The sequence below is a fragment of the Bos taurus genome, chromosome 4 (genome assembly GCF_002263795.3).
Source record: "Bos taurus isolate L1 Dominette 01449 registration number 42190680 breed Hereford chromosome 4, ARS-UCD2.0, whole genome shotgun sequence".
NCBI classification, from domain to species: domain Eukaryota; kingdom Metazoa; phylum Chordata; class Mammalia; order Artiodactyla; family Bovidae; genus Bos; species Bos taurus.
In genome coordinates, this window is record NC_037331.1 from 31,451,982 (window position 1) to 31,468,864 (window position 16,883).

Here is a 16,883-nt window from a genome sequence, read left to right on the forward strand (position 1 = left end):
ACAGTCGAGGGTCACTTTCGAGATTTTGAATAATAATGATGATCATGGGTGGGGAAGGCTAAAACCTTCAGTCATAAAAACACTTAGCAGAAAGCCTGGAAAACAGTGTAACAACAAGACACAAGCTAGGCTCATTACCTAAATTGAGAGACCAGGTTTGGGGAACTTAATGTTCACCATTAAGAGAGAGAGAGAGAAAGGAAATCACTTTTTTTTTTTCTTTTCTTCATCTTCTACTTAACTTTCAAAAAACATGCATTTGATTTCTTCAGAGGAGAAAAGACTGGGAGACTAGCTGACCACTGGCACAGGAGTCTGGCTCATTCATAAGCAAGGCTCCATATGGACTGTCTGACACAGTTGGCTGGAGGACTTCTCCAAACCAGAGACCCTGAGCCAAGGAATGTTACAAAGAGCAAGTATTAATTGCAGAATTACCATGCTCCAGGGATTTTTCACACAATCTTCTCTTTCAGTCTTTACCACAGCGAACTGCTATTATCCCAGTTTTATAGATGAGCAATCAAGGGGCACAGATCCTTGGCATTTCTTAGCCAGGGTCAGACAGCAAGTGGCAGAGCTGGGCTTTAAAGCCAAGCTGTGTGAACTCAAGAGCCGGTGCCTCTACCATGTACCTGACCATAGGAAATCGCCTCAGCATCATCTAGACAATGGGAAATTATAGTGTGTATATACTTGTGTACAAGTGTGTGGGTGTACACAATATATGAACCAACAATGTAAACACAGAGATGAGTACGTAGGTCACCAAGAACACCTCACCAGATTAGAGTAACAGAGGATTTAGTTGAAAACACCACAGGTCGGGCACTATCTCTGGGAAGAGGAGCTGGGAAGGAAGGAGACCAACTTCTTCTCCCATGCTGCCCTAATGCTCTGTCCCAACATTTTATCATGCACATGTACTTCCTGTTTTTAAAACTCTTAATTGAAAAAAAAATCTGTGTGCTGTCGATTCACTGTATGAAATTTTCTGAGTCATATTTTATAAAAAATGGAAATATGAGACGAAGCAGTCCCACACTACAGAGGCCCAGCACGTGCATTGCAGGGGAGCCAGGAGTGGTGGTTTCGTTCAGTACAGGAGGCTTGGTTGGGGGCATCTGAGTAGCTCAAGACCCAAGAGCACTAAAAGCGAAACCATTCAGCTATCCTCTGCCATTTTCATTTTCAAACTCCAAACCAAGCTACCACCACTACAGGATCTGCCTCTCAATTTAGAAAGTCAGTGAAAGAATGAATGACCTCGCGTTCCCCAATAGGCAGGTCCCAACATGTTGTTCACAAAACAAAACTTAAGTAAATTGATTTGTGTTTTAAATACCCTAGCTGAGGTCCCTGTTTTAGCAATCCTGACAAGATCCTCTTTGCAAAGTAAAGAAGTTGATTGTGATGTTAACACTGTGTTTTGTAAACAAAACATACAAAAAAAGAGGGCTTTTTTTTCCCTTGGTGTCATACAAGGGTCCTACTTGCAGTCTGGAACCAATCTTCTGAGCTGTCTGGATGTCTGGGAGACTGGGGGGAACGGCCTGGTATACAGATCTTCTGCATGAAACCAAGGACCCTCTTGCAAAAGATATTGTAAGAACCGAGGAAGCCTCTACTAGCTCAACCCAACATGGAAGCCTGAGGCATTGGAGGGGAAGTGTGATTCCAAACCCAGAGTCCTGTTCTATCAGTAGATTTCTTCTCAGTTGCCTCTGGATTCAAATCAAGTCATACAGCTATGAACACAAGCTCCAGAAAATGCCACAAGATCCTCCTCTGACATACTACCAAAGAGGTGAGTGGTATTCTCCCTACTTCTACCCTGAACCCAGTGGGTGTCAGTAAATTGAGGACACCAGCAGACCCAGACCCAGGGTCCTCCCAGTGGGAGCAGGATCACCCTATAGCCAGTGGTAGGGATAGCACCAGCATCACAAGACAACCTCCTTGGACAGAGATCAGGGTCTTCACGGGGAACATCCCCAAAAGGCCACTAGGGAATGAGCAGGGCTGTGACGGATCTGGCCCAAGTGAGCAGGCGCAGGTGAGGAGGAAGCTGGCAGATGCCTCGTGGCGGCATTTATGTGTGAACCCCCACTGCACCTGGAGACTCCTAGAGAACGTCCACAAGATGTGGGGGGAGTCAGGAGGTTCTGCAACAGCTGGCCACAGTGAGAGCCAGGAAATAACAGTACTGCTGAGGGCTCACAGTATCCTTTTTGAGGGAGTGGAGGGATGGAGAGGCTCATAGTATATTATTTGTAATCCCAGGCCAGCAGGCTGTGGAGTGGTCTGAGGAAACTGAGGTCAGAACATCTTAGGTTTTTTACAAATACAAATAAACTGGAATACTAAAGCCTAACCAGTGGTAATTAAAGTATTTTTAAAATCAGTCAGCCTTAGCTTCTCCCCACCCGCTACCCCTCTAAAACTCTGTGCATGATTTCAGCTTTACTTTTTCTCAAGACATGCTAATGTGCTGAGTCACTAAAAAAAAAAAGTAAAGAAAGAGTGATCCAGCTTCTGAGGACTAGCTTTAGTAATGATCTAAGCTTCTACGCGGCACTTTTTGCCCTGGTTTGATTCCTGTGATGCTAAAGGACGTCACATTGAGCAATCTTAATAAGGTTTCCAATCAGCCCCACCCGCTCTGGCCCCACCCCCACCCTCCAACAAAGATTTATCAAATGTGGGATTTTCCCATGAGTCTCAATATTAGAGTCTCAACCCCCAATAAATATGAGACCGGGGATGTCTGAGACTCAGTCTGCCCTCGGGCCCACCAGGAACGAAAGAGAGCTCCATCTGCCCTCCAGGAACAGCTATGAACTCCCGCTTCACAAGTAAGTGAAGGAAATCCTTAGCCCAGGAACGGCCTGGCAGCCGTGCGGCGAAGGAGGGGGGTGTGTGTCCGCTGCTGTGAGGGCTGGCGGGCGGCCAGCAGCCAGAAGCACAGCTCCCCCAGCGGCGCAGTCTGCTCACTGGCTGCTCTCCCTCTGCTCTGTCACAGGCGCCTTCACTCCATTCGCTGTCTCCCTGGGGCTGCTCCTGGTGATGACTTCTGCTTTCCCTACCCCGGGTCCCCTGGGAGAAGATTTCAAAAATGACACCACCCCAGGCAGACTACTTCTGACCACTCCAGAGAAAACCGAAGCTCTCATTAAGCGCATGGTCGACAAAATCTCTGCAATGAGAAAGGAGGTGGGTAGGCTCGCTCCAGGGTGATGAGCACCCATGTGGGCATCTATTTCCTTGCTCTTGGATGTGAATGGGGGCTTCTGCATTGGGAGGTCTTTGCTGGGTTTGGAGGCAGTTCAGACTTGAAGCCAAAGGGGCAGACTATGTCCTGTAATTTCTCCTCTGCTCCTGGTCTCAGATGGTTCCTTTTCATCCTGAAAAATATACAGTGATGCTGGGATCCCTGCCCCCTGGCCCATTCTCAGCTCCATTCTTGGCATGAGCTGTGGATCACACTGCCTCTCAGGATTTCCTTTTCCATAACCAAAAACTAAGGTCTGTCAATTTTTTTGTGTGATTTGGACTTTAGGAGGATTAAAAAGCACCACCTGAAATGACTGTTCAGCTTCTCAGGACAGTCACAGTACTTTTAGGTTATGCCAGCCCAGAGGTTAGGGATTCCCCAAAGTCATTCTGGCACGTAAGACGCATACCTGATAGTCCACCAAAGTGGCAAAATCATCCATAGGCTACAGCAGCTCCCAAGCTTTAAATGTAAGGTAGTTTGGCTCTGCTTTGGTAGAAAGAAAATAATACAGGAGAGGCAACTGGGAGTCCCAAATCTAACTCTGATTCTGCTGGACAAGCTTTGTGATCTTGGGCAAATTCTTCAGCACCTCTGGGCTCCATCTGTAAAATCATGGAATTGGACTAGATGATCTGAAAGATCCTTCCAGCTGGGACATATAATTCTGGCTCAACTTATAGTCATCCAATTATTATCAAAATTCCTATCATTTATTATGTTACCTACTATGTGCTGACACTTTATAAAATATTGTTTTGTCCTCACAATAAACTTAATGGGCAGGTTTTTCATTATCCCCAACTTGCAGATATAGGGACACTGAGACTGGGAATACATAACAACCATGAAGTCACGGGTGAGGCTAGAACTGAACCCATGTGCCCATCTTCTGTAGAGCTCACTTGCCTGGGTGCTAATGGACTGTGACTTCACTTTTCTTAGAGAACTTCCTGGCCATGATAGATCATGCATCAGCCCTCTAGTGGTGTGAGTTTTAGGGGCATTTATAAGATAACGGTTCTGATATTCTTTCCCAGATATGTGAGAAGAATGATGAGTGTGAAAGCAGCAAGGAGACACTGGCAGAAAATAAGCTGAATCTTCCAAAAATGGAGGAAAAGGACGGATGCTTCCAATCTGGGTTCAATCAGGTACAAATGCATTACGTTCACTTTTCAGTACTCCCTAGTCAAAAGTTCTCCCTCTTGCATGAAGCATCTGTATATATAAAGACCAGGCAGGCAATGAAGAAGGGGATTAATATAAAGAATACCATGTAGATTTCATGAGGAGGCCAACTTAAATGATATTAAAGGCAACTTATTTTTTAACAACTTCGTCAAATATAGCCCCTCTGGGCTGGGATTTTTACCACTGTCAAGTGTTAGGAAACCCCAGAGGTTTAGCTAGTTCATCATGGGTAAGGTGGTCCAGGAACCTTTCTCCTCTTTGGCTGCCCTTAGCAGGATCTAGGCCTGCCCTCCCTGCCGAGATCATTCTCTACACCCTTCTCCTTCAGACAGTGCAGTAACCTCCACTGACTTCTGCTTATTTCATAAAAGGAGGTTTCACCCTGACATTGACAAGGGCAGGAGTGCAGCCAGCGGGAAGAGCATTATGGGGTGTAACAGAGGATGGCCCCTTGCCATAATCTAGCATCTACTGGGCTTTGGGAAACATTTAAGTGGTGCCTCTCGTTGTGCAGGTATTTTAAATGGGGCAGCTAATGCTGTCCAATGTCTCAAAACATGATGCTTAAGAAGTACTTGAAGTTCCCTGGAGGGGAACAGGCAGAAGTTGTTGAATTATAGCAATTTACATTTCTAAAATCAATTATGCCTTGCTGGCAATAACCAGTTTTCCCACTGTCTTTTCTCTTAGGCGATTTGCTTGATTAGAACCACTGCTGGTCTTCTGGAGTATCAGATATACCTGGACTACCTCCAGAACGAGTATGAGGGAAATCAGGAAAATGTCAGGGATTTGAGGAAAAATATCAGAACACTGATCCAGATCCTGAAGCAAAAGGTGAGTGTCCCCTCGCCTGACTCAAAGAAGGCGGCCTAGACAACTCGGCAGTGCAAAGCCAATTCAAAAGAGATGGCTGTGTGTAAAGGAAAAGATCTGACAAATATTTCCTCAAGTTAAAGCTTTTTCTTTTTCCTGTCTTCTGCAAATGACATCAATAACTATATTTAAAACTCAGTTAAGGGGGAGAGTTTTAACATTAACTTCTAAAAGTTTAAGAAATAAGGGGAAAAAGTATCTGTAGAGGCAGAAGGAAGCATATCCAACCTCAAGTAACAATCCATAATAACAAAGAACAGAGAGCACAAAAACTATTTAAGATTGCCAAATGACATTCTTGTTATTATGGTAGTTTCAACTACTTTCCCATACTCTTTTGCCAAGGAGTTAATGCAGAGAAAAGGCTAAAGGCTGGAAGAGCATGTACCAAGGGCTTTTTGGTCACTACCAGCTAGCCATTCAAATGCCACATGGTATAAGCTTGATGGCACAGTTTGCAGATGAACCATAGCACAAAGAGAAGGAGAAGCAGGCACATTGGTGCTAATCCTGCCTCCCTTTCCTAGCTGAGTCCCTTGTACCAGGGCTTCTCCCCGTTGAAGGTGCAGACACCTTCACCTAGAGGATCTTGTTACAGTGCAGAGTCTGACTCAACAGGTCTGGGGTGAGACCTGAGACTCACATTTCTAACAAGCGCCTGGCAATGCTGAGGTTGCAGTGCTCCAGGATCACAGGTGGAGGTGCGAGGCCTTCCACCATGACTTAGCTCCAAGTCAGTGGGTCTATGGAAAAATCTTCCCCAATTCTGTTTACGCCGCCAGAGCAGCTGACTCTTAATAGATGTCAGATGGATGGGTGAGAGCAAAGCCAAAGAAAAGTATTAGAGTTAGAGGCCCCCGAAGAACCCATTAAAATGCCTTTAACTAAAAGTTCTTCATACATCTACTGAATTCTAACTTTGTGCCAGGCACTGTTTAGGATGACATAAGACAAGTAAGATACGATGGCTACTTATGAGATGCTTATGATCCAACAGAGACAGAGCAGCAAAAAGTATCAGAGCTCAGTTGCTGTGAGAGGGTCTCATGCTGGGTGGGCTCAGAGCAGAGGACCTCCCCCATCTGGGCGAGTCAAGGCCAGTGGCCCACATCTGCTCCTTCGCTCCAAATTTGTTTGAATATCTTCCCACAGGCCACAGCACCTCTCCACTGCAAAAGACTTCTTCAATATTTAAACAATTCCTTTTGTTTTGTGTTCCCTTCATGTAAAGATCGCAGATCTAATAACCACTCCAGCCACAAACACTGACCTGCTGGAGAAGATGCAGTCTTCAAACGAGTGGGTAAAGAACGCAAAGATTATCCTCATCCTGAGAAACCTTGAGAATTTCCTGCAGTTCAGCCTGAGAGCTATTCGGATGAAGTAGCTGGGGCTCCCATGATTGTGGTAGTTCCTGGGCATTCCCTCCTCTGGTCAGAAACCTGTCCACTGGGCACACAACTTATGTTGTTCTCTATGAAGAACTAAAAGTATGAGCGTTAGGACACTATTTTATCTTTAATTTATTGATATTTAAATATGTGATTTTGAGTTAATTTATATACATGATAAGTATTTATATTTTTATGAAGTGCCACTTGAAATATTTTATGTATTTGGTTTGAAAAAGTAACGTAAAAATGGCTATGTGGCTTGAATGTCCTTATTGTTTTGGAGACAAATCATTTCTTGAAATGTGTAGGCTTACCTCAAAAAATTTGCTAACTTATGCATATTTTTAAAGGCATATTTATATTGTATTTATATAATGTTTAGGCTGTTTTTATAACAATAAACTTCTTTTTTAAAGAAAAAAAAGCAACTAAACCTCTGTGTGTGTCCCATGAAGCTTAGTATAAACAAGTTTCTGTCACTACCACCACCACTAAAACAAAAAGCTGCAGTCACCTGGAGGAAGATATAATTGAGCACCTATTGCATGCCAGGCACCAAGCACAATGAATTGCATGCATCATATTTAATCCTTGCATTTGCACACTTTTCTCTGGAGGTGGGAGAATAAGTGATTCCCTTAGTTACCCAGCTGAAAAGTAAACCACAGGCCCAGTCTTCCTGCCTCCAGGCTCCCTACTCTTAACCTTTAGGTCCTCCGCCTCACAGGGAACTGACAGATGAGGTAGAAAATCCCAAAAAAAATACAGGGAATACATTTTAAAGATGCAATCACACACCTTTAAGATGGTATAACCACTTACAGAAGACATAGCAATATGCAAGCTTCTGAATAATAACTAGAAGTTTTTATTCCTGGGTTCCTCAAACTGCACAGATCTGTCCATCACATCAATGACCATACTGTATCACATCTTAAAATGGGTGGATTTTTCTTTCCAGTCAGCATATGGGTTCCACAAGAAGGAAGACTCTATTTATTCATCTTTGCATCCTGAGCCCACAGCCCAGAACATGAATATTCAATTCAGTTCAGTCACTCAGTCGTGTCTGACTATTTGTGACCGCATGGACTGCAGCACGCCAGGCCTCCCTGTCCATCACCAACTCCTGGTGTTTACTCAAACTCATGTCCACTGAGTCAGTGATGCCATCCAACCATCTCATCCTCTGTCATCCCTTTCTCCCACCTTCAATCTTTCCCTGCATCAGGGTCTTTTCCAATGAGTAAGCTCTTCGCATCAGGTGGCCAAAATATTGGAGTTTCAGTTTCAGCATCAGTCTTTCCAATGAATATTCAGGACTATTATCCTTTAGTATGGACTGGTTGGATTTCCTTGCAGTCCAAGGGATTCTCAAGAGTCTTCTCCAACACCACAGTTCCAAAGCAACAATTCTTCAACACTCAGCTTTCTTTATAGTCCAACTCTCACATCCATGCATGACTACTGGAAAAACCACAGCCTTGACTAGATGGAACTTTGTTGGCAAAGCAATGTCTCTGTTTTTTAATATGCAGCCTAGGTTAGTCATAGTTTCTCTTCCAAGGAGCAAGCATCTTTTAATTTCATGGCTGTAATCACCATCTACAGTGATTTTGAAGCCCAAAAAAAGTCTCTCATTGTTTCCCCATCTATTTGCCATGAAGTGATGGGACCAGATGCCATGATCTTAGTTTGTTGAGCTTTAAGCCAACTTTTTCACTCTCCTCTTTCACTTTCATCAAGAAGCTCTTTAGTTCTTTGCTTTCTGCCATAAGGGCGGTGTCATCTGCATATCTGAGGTTATTGATATTTCTTCCAGCAATCTTAATTCCAGCTTGTGCTTCTTCCAGCCCAGCATTTCTCATGATGTATTCTGCATATAAGTTAAATAAACAGGGTGACAATATACAGCATTGATGTACTCCTTTCCCGATGTGGAACCAGTCTGCTGTTCCATGTCCAGTTCTAACTTTTGCTTCTTGACCTGCATACAGATTTCTTAAGAGGCAGGTAAAGTGGTCTGGTATTCCCATCTCTTTAAGAATTTTCCAGTTTGTTGTGATCCACACAGTCAAAGCAGGCCCCAGTTAACATTTACTGAATGAAGAAACCACACATAGATAATCAAACCTGCTGCTGCTGCTAAGTCGCTTCAGTCATGTCCGACTGTGTGCGACCCCATAGACGGCAGCCCACCAGGCCCCGCTGTCCCTGGGATTCTCCAGGCAAGAATACTGGAGTGGGTTGCCATTTCCTCCTCCAATGCATGAAAGTGAAAAGTGAAAGTGAAGCCGCTCAGTCGTGTCCGACTCTTAGCGACCCCATGGACTGCAGCCTACCAGGCTCCTCCGTCCATGGGATTTTCCAGGCAAGAGTACTGGAGTGGGGTGCCATTGCCTTCTCCCAGATAATCAAACCTAAGATACTTCAATTCTTAGGGATATATGCTGTTGGTCAATGAGTGGGGAAGTTACTAGTGCTGTGTGCTTATGAGTCTTTATCTTAAGGGAAAAAACAGTAAGACTTAGGAAGAAACATTCTAAGACCTTCTAGAGGAGACAGTGGCTAGTCAGTGCATGTATATCTGCCTCCATTTTCTTTCCCACCAGCGATATTCTCCATCCGCCTTCTCCTCTTACCCCAGCCGAGAGTGGTGGTAAGAGAGACAATCTGGGGAAGTGCACATGGTCCCTACATCTCATATCAATATTATGTTGGGAATTTGGCATAGATTTCCCCTTTTAAGTCCCAGCCATATAAAGTCTGTCTTCTTAGTAAAGCTTTTCCCACCCTAACCACCACAGATGTCTTCCTCTGGGGGAGGAGTTCTGCTCAGCAAGGGAAAGTCCACAGGAGTCAAGAACCGAGAGGAGTTAAGCAAAAGAAGAGTCACATACTCTGCTTTCTAGAAACCATGCATCACAAGCAGGTTTCTGAAAATCAGAACTAAATTCAAAGAGCAAGAGAAAAAGCAGTTAACAAACACCTCCACTCTTCAAAAAAGAGTGTGTGAGCATCATATATGTTAGGTGATACTGGGGATGCAAAGGTGAACAAGTAAACATGTTTGTTCATGTGGTTTACACTACGGCAGGAAGGCAGACATGGAACAAAGGATGTAAATGTGAGGAGGTTTACAAAAGAGAAATGCGAGGCATACCAAGAACCCTATTACGCACCCCAGTAGTGGAGGCATCTAACTATGTCTGGGGAGGGCAGTAATGGAGACCTAATTGAGGAAGAGGGGTTCGGGCTGAGATGTGGAAGATAATATAGGAGTTAGCCAGGCCAAGATGGGTGGGAAGAGCATTCCAGCCTGAGGGAACAGCATGTGCAGTGGTTTGAATCCACAAAGTGCACACTATGGTTGAGACCATGAAAAATACATGATGTCCAGGGCATAAAGAATGAGAAAAAGGATAGCTGAGAGTGGATGGAGAGGAAGGCTGAGACCAGACTGAGAGCATCAGAAGCCATATTAATATAAAAATATAATTTACAAAAGCCATAAAAATTGGGAATTTATCCCATATGTGATGAGAAGGCATTGACAGTATTTAAAGAGTAGAATGACATCTGTGATTTACATTTTAATGTGCTCACTCAAGTTGCAGTGTGGGAAATGGATGGAAAAGAAGCAGGAAGAGATTGCTGGAGGAATATATCAGAGGCCTTCATTGTAGTCCAGGCAGGACATGGATTAGGATGGTGAGAATGACTGAAAGGAGAGAAGGCAATGGCAGTCATCAGCAAAAGATACGTAGCGGCTAGTTCAGTAGGATGTGGTGATTGTTGACCAAGATTCAGGAATTCTAGAGGACACTGAGGCTTTGGGAGAGGGAAGAAGTAGTTGAGTGGAAAACCCAGAGAATTTTGAATTTGAGGGTTTTTATTTATTCAAATATTCTCTGAGCTTCTGCAATGGGCCAGATTCTCTGCTGGGCCCAGGACATATAATGATAAATAAAACAGACTAGGTCTCCGCTCTCAGGAGACCTAGTCTAGGGAAAACAATCTAAAGAAATAACTACTGTGCTATGTATGTATGCTACTGTTACAAGTATGTAGCCCACCCACCCCAAAAGAGGCATTGAAGTCCTAATCCTTGTACCTGTGAATGTGACCTTACTCAGAAATAAGATCTTTGCAGAGGTAACGAAGACAAGAGGAAGTCATGAGACACATAAAGACACCCAGGGGAGACATCCATGTGAAGAGAGAGGCAGACAGTGGAGAGATACATCTACAAACCAAGCGCTAAGGATTGTTGACAACCACCAGAAGAGGCAAGGAAGGATCCTCCTCTAGAGCCTGTAGAGAGAGGACAGCCCTGTTCACACCTTGACAGCAGACATCCATCTTCCAAAACTGTGAGAGAATAAATCTGTGTTGTGTTAAGCCACAGTTGGTGGTAATTTGTTATAGAAGCTCTAGGAAACTAATACAGTTATTATGACAACACAAAGTAGGAGAATCTAATCTAAAATAGAGTTCAGAAAAAACTCACCAGAATAAATGACATTTAAACTTATACCAGCAAATTTGGAAAACTCAGCACTAGCCACAGGACTGGAAAAGGTCAGTTTTCATTCCAATCTCAAAGAAAGGCAATGCCAAAAATCGCTCAAACTACCGCACAATTGCACTCATCTCACACGCTAGTAAAGTAATGCTCAAAATTCTCTAAGCCAGGCTTCAGCAATACGTGAACTGTGAACTTCCAGATGTTCAAGCTGGTTTTAGAAAAGGCAGAGGAACCAGAGATCAAATTGGCAACATCCGCTGGATCATGGAAAAAGGAAGAGAGTTCCAGAAAAACATCTATTTCTGCTTGATTGACTATGCCAAAGCCTTTGCCTGTGTGGATCACAATAAACTGCGGAAAATTCTTGAAGAGATGGGAATACCAGACCACCTGACCTGCCTCTTGATAAACCTGTATGCAGGTCAGGAAGCAACAGTTAGAACTGGACATGGAACAACAGACTGGTTCCAAATAGGAAAAGGAGTACGTCAAGGCTGTATATTGTCACCCTGCTTATTTAACTTTTATGCAGAGTACATCATGAGAAATGCTGGGCTGGAAGAAGCACCAGCTGGAATCAAGATTGCCGGGAGAAGTATCAAGAACCTCAGATATGCAGATGACACCACCCTTATGGCAGAAAGTGAAGAGGGACTCAAAAGCCTCTTGATGAAAGTGAAAGAGGAGAGTGAAAAAGTTGGCTTAAAGCTCAAATTCAGAAAATGAAGATCATGGCATCTGGTCCCATCACTTCATGGGAAATAGATGGGGAAACAGTGAAAACAGTGTCAGATTTTATTTTGGGGGGCTCCAAAATCACTGCAGATGGTGACTGCAGCCATGAAATTAAAAGACGCTTACTCCTTGGAAGGAAAGTTATGACCAACCTAGATAGCATATTCAAAAGCAGAGACATTACTTTGCCAACAAAGGTCCATCTAGTCAAGGCTATGGTTTTTCCAGTAGACATGTGTGGATGTGAGGGTTGGACTGTCAAGAAAGCTGAGCACCGAAGAATTGATGCTTTTGAACTGTGGTGTTGGAGAAGACTCTTGAGAGTCCCTTGGACTGCAAGGAGATCCAACCAGTCCTTCCTAAAGGAGATCAGTCCTAGGTGTTCTTTGGAAGGAATGATGCTAAAGCTGAAACTCCAGTACTTTGGCCACCTCATGCAAAGAGTTGACTCATTGGAAAAGACTCTGATGCTGGGAGGGATTGGGGGCAGGAGGAGAAGGGGATGACAGAGGATGAGATGGCTGGATGGCATCACTGACTCAATGGACATGGGTTTGGGTGGACTCTGGGAGTTGGTGATGGACAGGGAGGCCTGGCATGCTGCAATTCATGGGGTCACAAAGAGTCAGACACAACTGAGCGACTGAACTGAACTGAACTGAAACTTATACTAAAAGAATGTATAGAGATGGAGAGGGACAAGGAAATCTGGCATGCTGTAGTCCATGGGGTTGCAAAGAGTCAGACATGACTTGGCACTGAACAACAACAACAAAAGAATGTACAGGATTCAGCCAGTTGCAGAGGTAGGAAAGGTGTTTCCAGCAGTGAGCACAGCATGTGCAAAGGCTCAGAGGCTGGACAGAACATGTGGAGGAACTGAAATAACTGAAGCACAAAGAAGAAAGTAGTACAAATAGACCTGAAGGAATAGGTTCAAGTTATGAAAAATCATGAAGGTGGATTAACTAAAAATGTTGATATAACAGAAAGATAAAGAGCAATTTTCTTAAAATTTTTATTTCGAGGTTTTTTGTTTGCTTTCTCTATTTTTTTTTTAATGTTGCGGGACTTTTCATCATCTGGTGGCATGGGTTGAGGAGATTTGAATCTAAACCTCTATACCAGGTAGTATAGAGAATATCTGTAAGAGATCTACTTTTCTGTAGTGGGTTCCAGCAACAGGGCAGACCGTACTAGAGAGGTGAAAGGCAAGAACAAGAGAAGATGAGAAGGAGCACGTCAGGGTGTGTCTTAAAAAGAACTTCAGACATTGTGATGTCAGGTATCAAATTTTCATTTATCTTCTCCCTTACTCATAAATCTTCCATGACTTTTATTCACTGACGTAAAGCAAACATATGGCAGCCTTGTGCAAGCCCAGCTCTAAAGAATGAAGGGAGGCTCCTGTGCACCTTTGAGGGTAAAATGGATAATGGAAGGTTGAAAACACAGGGAGATCAGGGAAATGATCAAAGAGAAACCAAAGAGTTCATAGCAAGAGTGACAGGCAGCAATCAGGACATGTAACACCCCACCAAGAAAATCAAGAATAAAAAATAATAATATTTTTTTAAATCAAAAAGACTCAGGAAAATCTGGGAGAAGTTTGAATTCCCTGTAGTTAGGTTGGGATGGAGATACTGACTATAATATTTGTATGCTAAAGGAAAGGATGATCTCCAAAGGCTAGGGACTTGAGGACATGTAGGTTATTCTATGAAAATGACCCCAAAATCTGCAAGAGAGAAAGCTGGTAGGAAAGTAACAGTCCAGAATCCACTTCTGGTAAAATTCTGTTTCTGGTGGCTTAAGAATAGAAAGGAAAAGATAAATGAACCCATATAAATAGACTAATAATAAGACTGAGAATAGACTGGGAATTTCCTGGTGGTCCAGTGGTTAGGACTTGGCACTTTCACTGTAGGGGCCTGTATTCAATCCCTGGGTGGGGAAATAAGATCCCACAGGCTGCAGAGCATGGCCAAAAAAACAGAGAAACAAAAAAGACTAAGAATAGACTAATAATAATGATGATAATAATCTGTTATTGAGCACTTACTGTGCACCAAGCACAGTGCAATGTATGTGTTATTTCAGATGCACATGTAGTAACCAAAGGAGCAGAGAGTCTAAGCAATGCGTGCAAAATCACAAAGTGTACTTAATTCCGTAAGACACGGCTAGCTGTCCTTTCAAATCCACTCTTGTGTTTGATTAGCCATGTGGCTACCTATCTAGAGGCTACATTTCCCATTGTCCTTTGCAAGTAGGTGTGGCTGTGCTGAAAAAAAGAACAGAGCAGGCTCAAGAAAAGTCTTTGGAAAAGCCTGCTTACAAGTATGACCCCTGGCTGGCATCTGAGACCTTAACTAGTAAACAGTTCCTCACGCTGATACAAAACTTTCCCTAAAGGATTAGAGTACCTAACCTGTACAGTCTATACAGTTTATACAAACCACCTGCTTTTCTTTTAAGAATGTAAAATCTCAATATGTGCTAAGCAGAGAGGACCCCACTAAAAACTTGGGGAGCTGAGTTTCTAAAGAATTTCCCTGGTAGACACATACTGTCACAACTCACTGTGGGAAGAATTAAGCACATTCCATGTGACTCCACTGGGACAGGACTATTGGAAGCTCATGTTTAATTTCTCCAAAATCTGCCTCAGGTCTTTGCCCTTTGCTGAGTTTGCTTTGTATCCTTTGGCTATAATAAATCACAGCCATATGAGTCCTGTGACTCATGTACACTAAGTCCTGGGAGCCCACCTAGTAAATATCACCAAACCTCAGGGTAATGTTGGGAACCCTCGACACAGTGGCTGAGTTCTCACCAATGAAACGTGAGTAAATTGAGGTTGTAATTTTACCTTCACTTGCCTAAAAAGATATTACTTGCCTTCCATTGTCTTTCACCTTTTTGTGGATTAGGAAAAAAAATGCTATGGTGAATCAGCTTTAATCACACAGAACAAAGCAATATCCACAGCTGCAATGTCCAATAGGGTACACAGTAGTCACTTGCACGCATTTAATTTTAAACCTAAATTCATTAGGATTAAAAAAAATTAAAACGTAAGGCCCCCAATTTCATTCATGCTAGTGGCCATCGTATTGGGCAGTGCAGATACAACACATTTCCATCACTGAAGAAATTTCTACTGGACAGTCTGGCCCTAGAAGTTAGTGGAGCAGAGATGAATGGAACTTTGATTGCTAAATGACCTCATGGAGATGAACAGACTCACTACACTGGACCATCAACAGTCAATGGATCATTACATGATAAATCTACTTCTATCTTATTCAACTATATTTGGGCATATGTTCATTACAGAAGTTTGCCCTATATTCTAACACAACTCCCAATTTATTCTTAATCAAGGATTTTTTAAAAATACAGAAAGCAAGCAATCATGTAGAAGAGGAGCAAAGTCAGAATGTCTAACAAGCACAGCTACTCTTGATGCCCAGGTCTTTAATCAGAGAACATGTGAGTTGGTGACTTTGTCCATATGGGGTAGGGTCTCTCAGGATCGCAAAAGCTCAATTCTCATTCTACCATTGTGCCGGGGTCCAGCCCGGGCAGATCCAGGGAATTCGAAGCGGGGACGGCGTCGGCGAGGATCAGGAAACAACTGCTTAATTAAACGTTAATTAAGGATATAAAGAGTAATAGAAGAAGGATAGCTCAGTAGGAAAATTCAGTGAAGAAAAGAGGCTGAAATAAGGATAGCTCAGTGAGGAAATTCAGTGGAGAAAAGAGGCTGAATAATTCAGCCAGAAGGTGAGAGAAAGAACAACATGGGGAGACCAAGTTTCGGTGAACAAGGCCCGCACTTTATTTTCCAAAGTAGTTTTTATACCTTAAGTTATGCATAGAGGATAATGGGGGAAGGGGTAGAGTCATGCAGTAAGCCAGGCTTTCTTCCTGCAAACTTATCATACGCAAAAGTTTAGGTGATTTACATCATCTTCTGGCCCGGAGGCCTGTTAACACTTTAAGAAACTTATTTTTCTCTAAAGGTGATTATTCTAAAGTCAGGCGCCAGCCTCCAAAAAGCACTGGATAGAGTTGCATTCCTATAGGGCAAAGGTGAGGTGGGTTCAATCAAGAAAAGAATTAACTCAAGGGTCCCAGGTTACAAACATTAAAGCTACTACTTACACCAATTATATTAATCAATACACTGCCAGGGACATAGCAGGTAAGGGATATGGAGACTTTGCAGCAAACATTGGCCCAACAAGTGAAAAACCCTTCACCAATACAATTTCTAATCAATCTTTTAACTGCTCAAAGGACTCTGTATTTAGACGGTTTAGAACATCTCATGCCTCTCACAGTTGGGAGGCTCTGAGCAATCACATGTGGCCGGAAAAACCTATTCAGGCAGGCTAGAGGACTTCCAAAGGAGTTTGTAGGTTGAAACACTGTCACACCCAGGAATTATTAACTGGAGCTGTAAGTTAACTCTTTTTTTTCAGAGAGAGGTAGTGGGGGACAGCCCCCCATAAAGTCAGAGGTGTGGGTGAGAGCACAAAGCAGAAAGTAGGCAGACTCTGGTTTTGGGGGTAGATGCTCAAGAATTTCCAGGGGGACTCCTGAGGCTCAATCCCACCTTTGCCTATGCCGAGCCTCCTTCCTCATGACCTTTGCCATGGGCGGAGTTCCTCACGCTGGCTCCCGGCAGTGTTAGAATTCCAGCTGAGCTATTCCAGATCCTGAAAGATGATGCTGTGGAAAGTGCTGCACTCAATATGCAATATGCACTCAATATGCAATATGCTGGCTCCCGGCACCATTGCTCTTTTGTATCGCCATTCAGGAAGAATTTCCACAAACAATCTATGTACTTCTTTTTAATGTAAGCATTACT

The 16,883-nt window shown here is 43.3% G+C and overlaps 1 protein-coding gene across 1 annotated transcript; it reads left to right on the forward strand.

The window, feature by feature from the left end:
- The first annotated feature begins 2,794 nt into the window (after positions 1-2,794).
- Positions 2,795-7,162, forward strand: IL6 (interleukin 6). The gene is given in 5 exon segments (NM_173923.2): positions 2,795-2,855; positions 3,023-3,213; positions 4,315-4,428; positions 5,159-5,305; positions 6,576-7,162. Coding segments are annotated over 5 exon segments (627 nt in total). The 5' UTR covers positions 2,795-2,836; the 3' UTR covers positions 6,732-7,162.
- Positions 7,163-16,883: the final 9,721 nt, after the last annotated feature.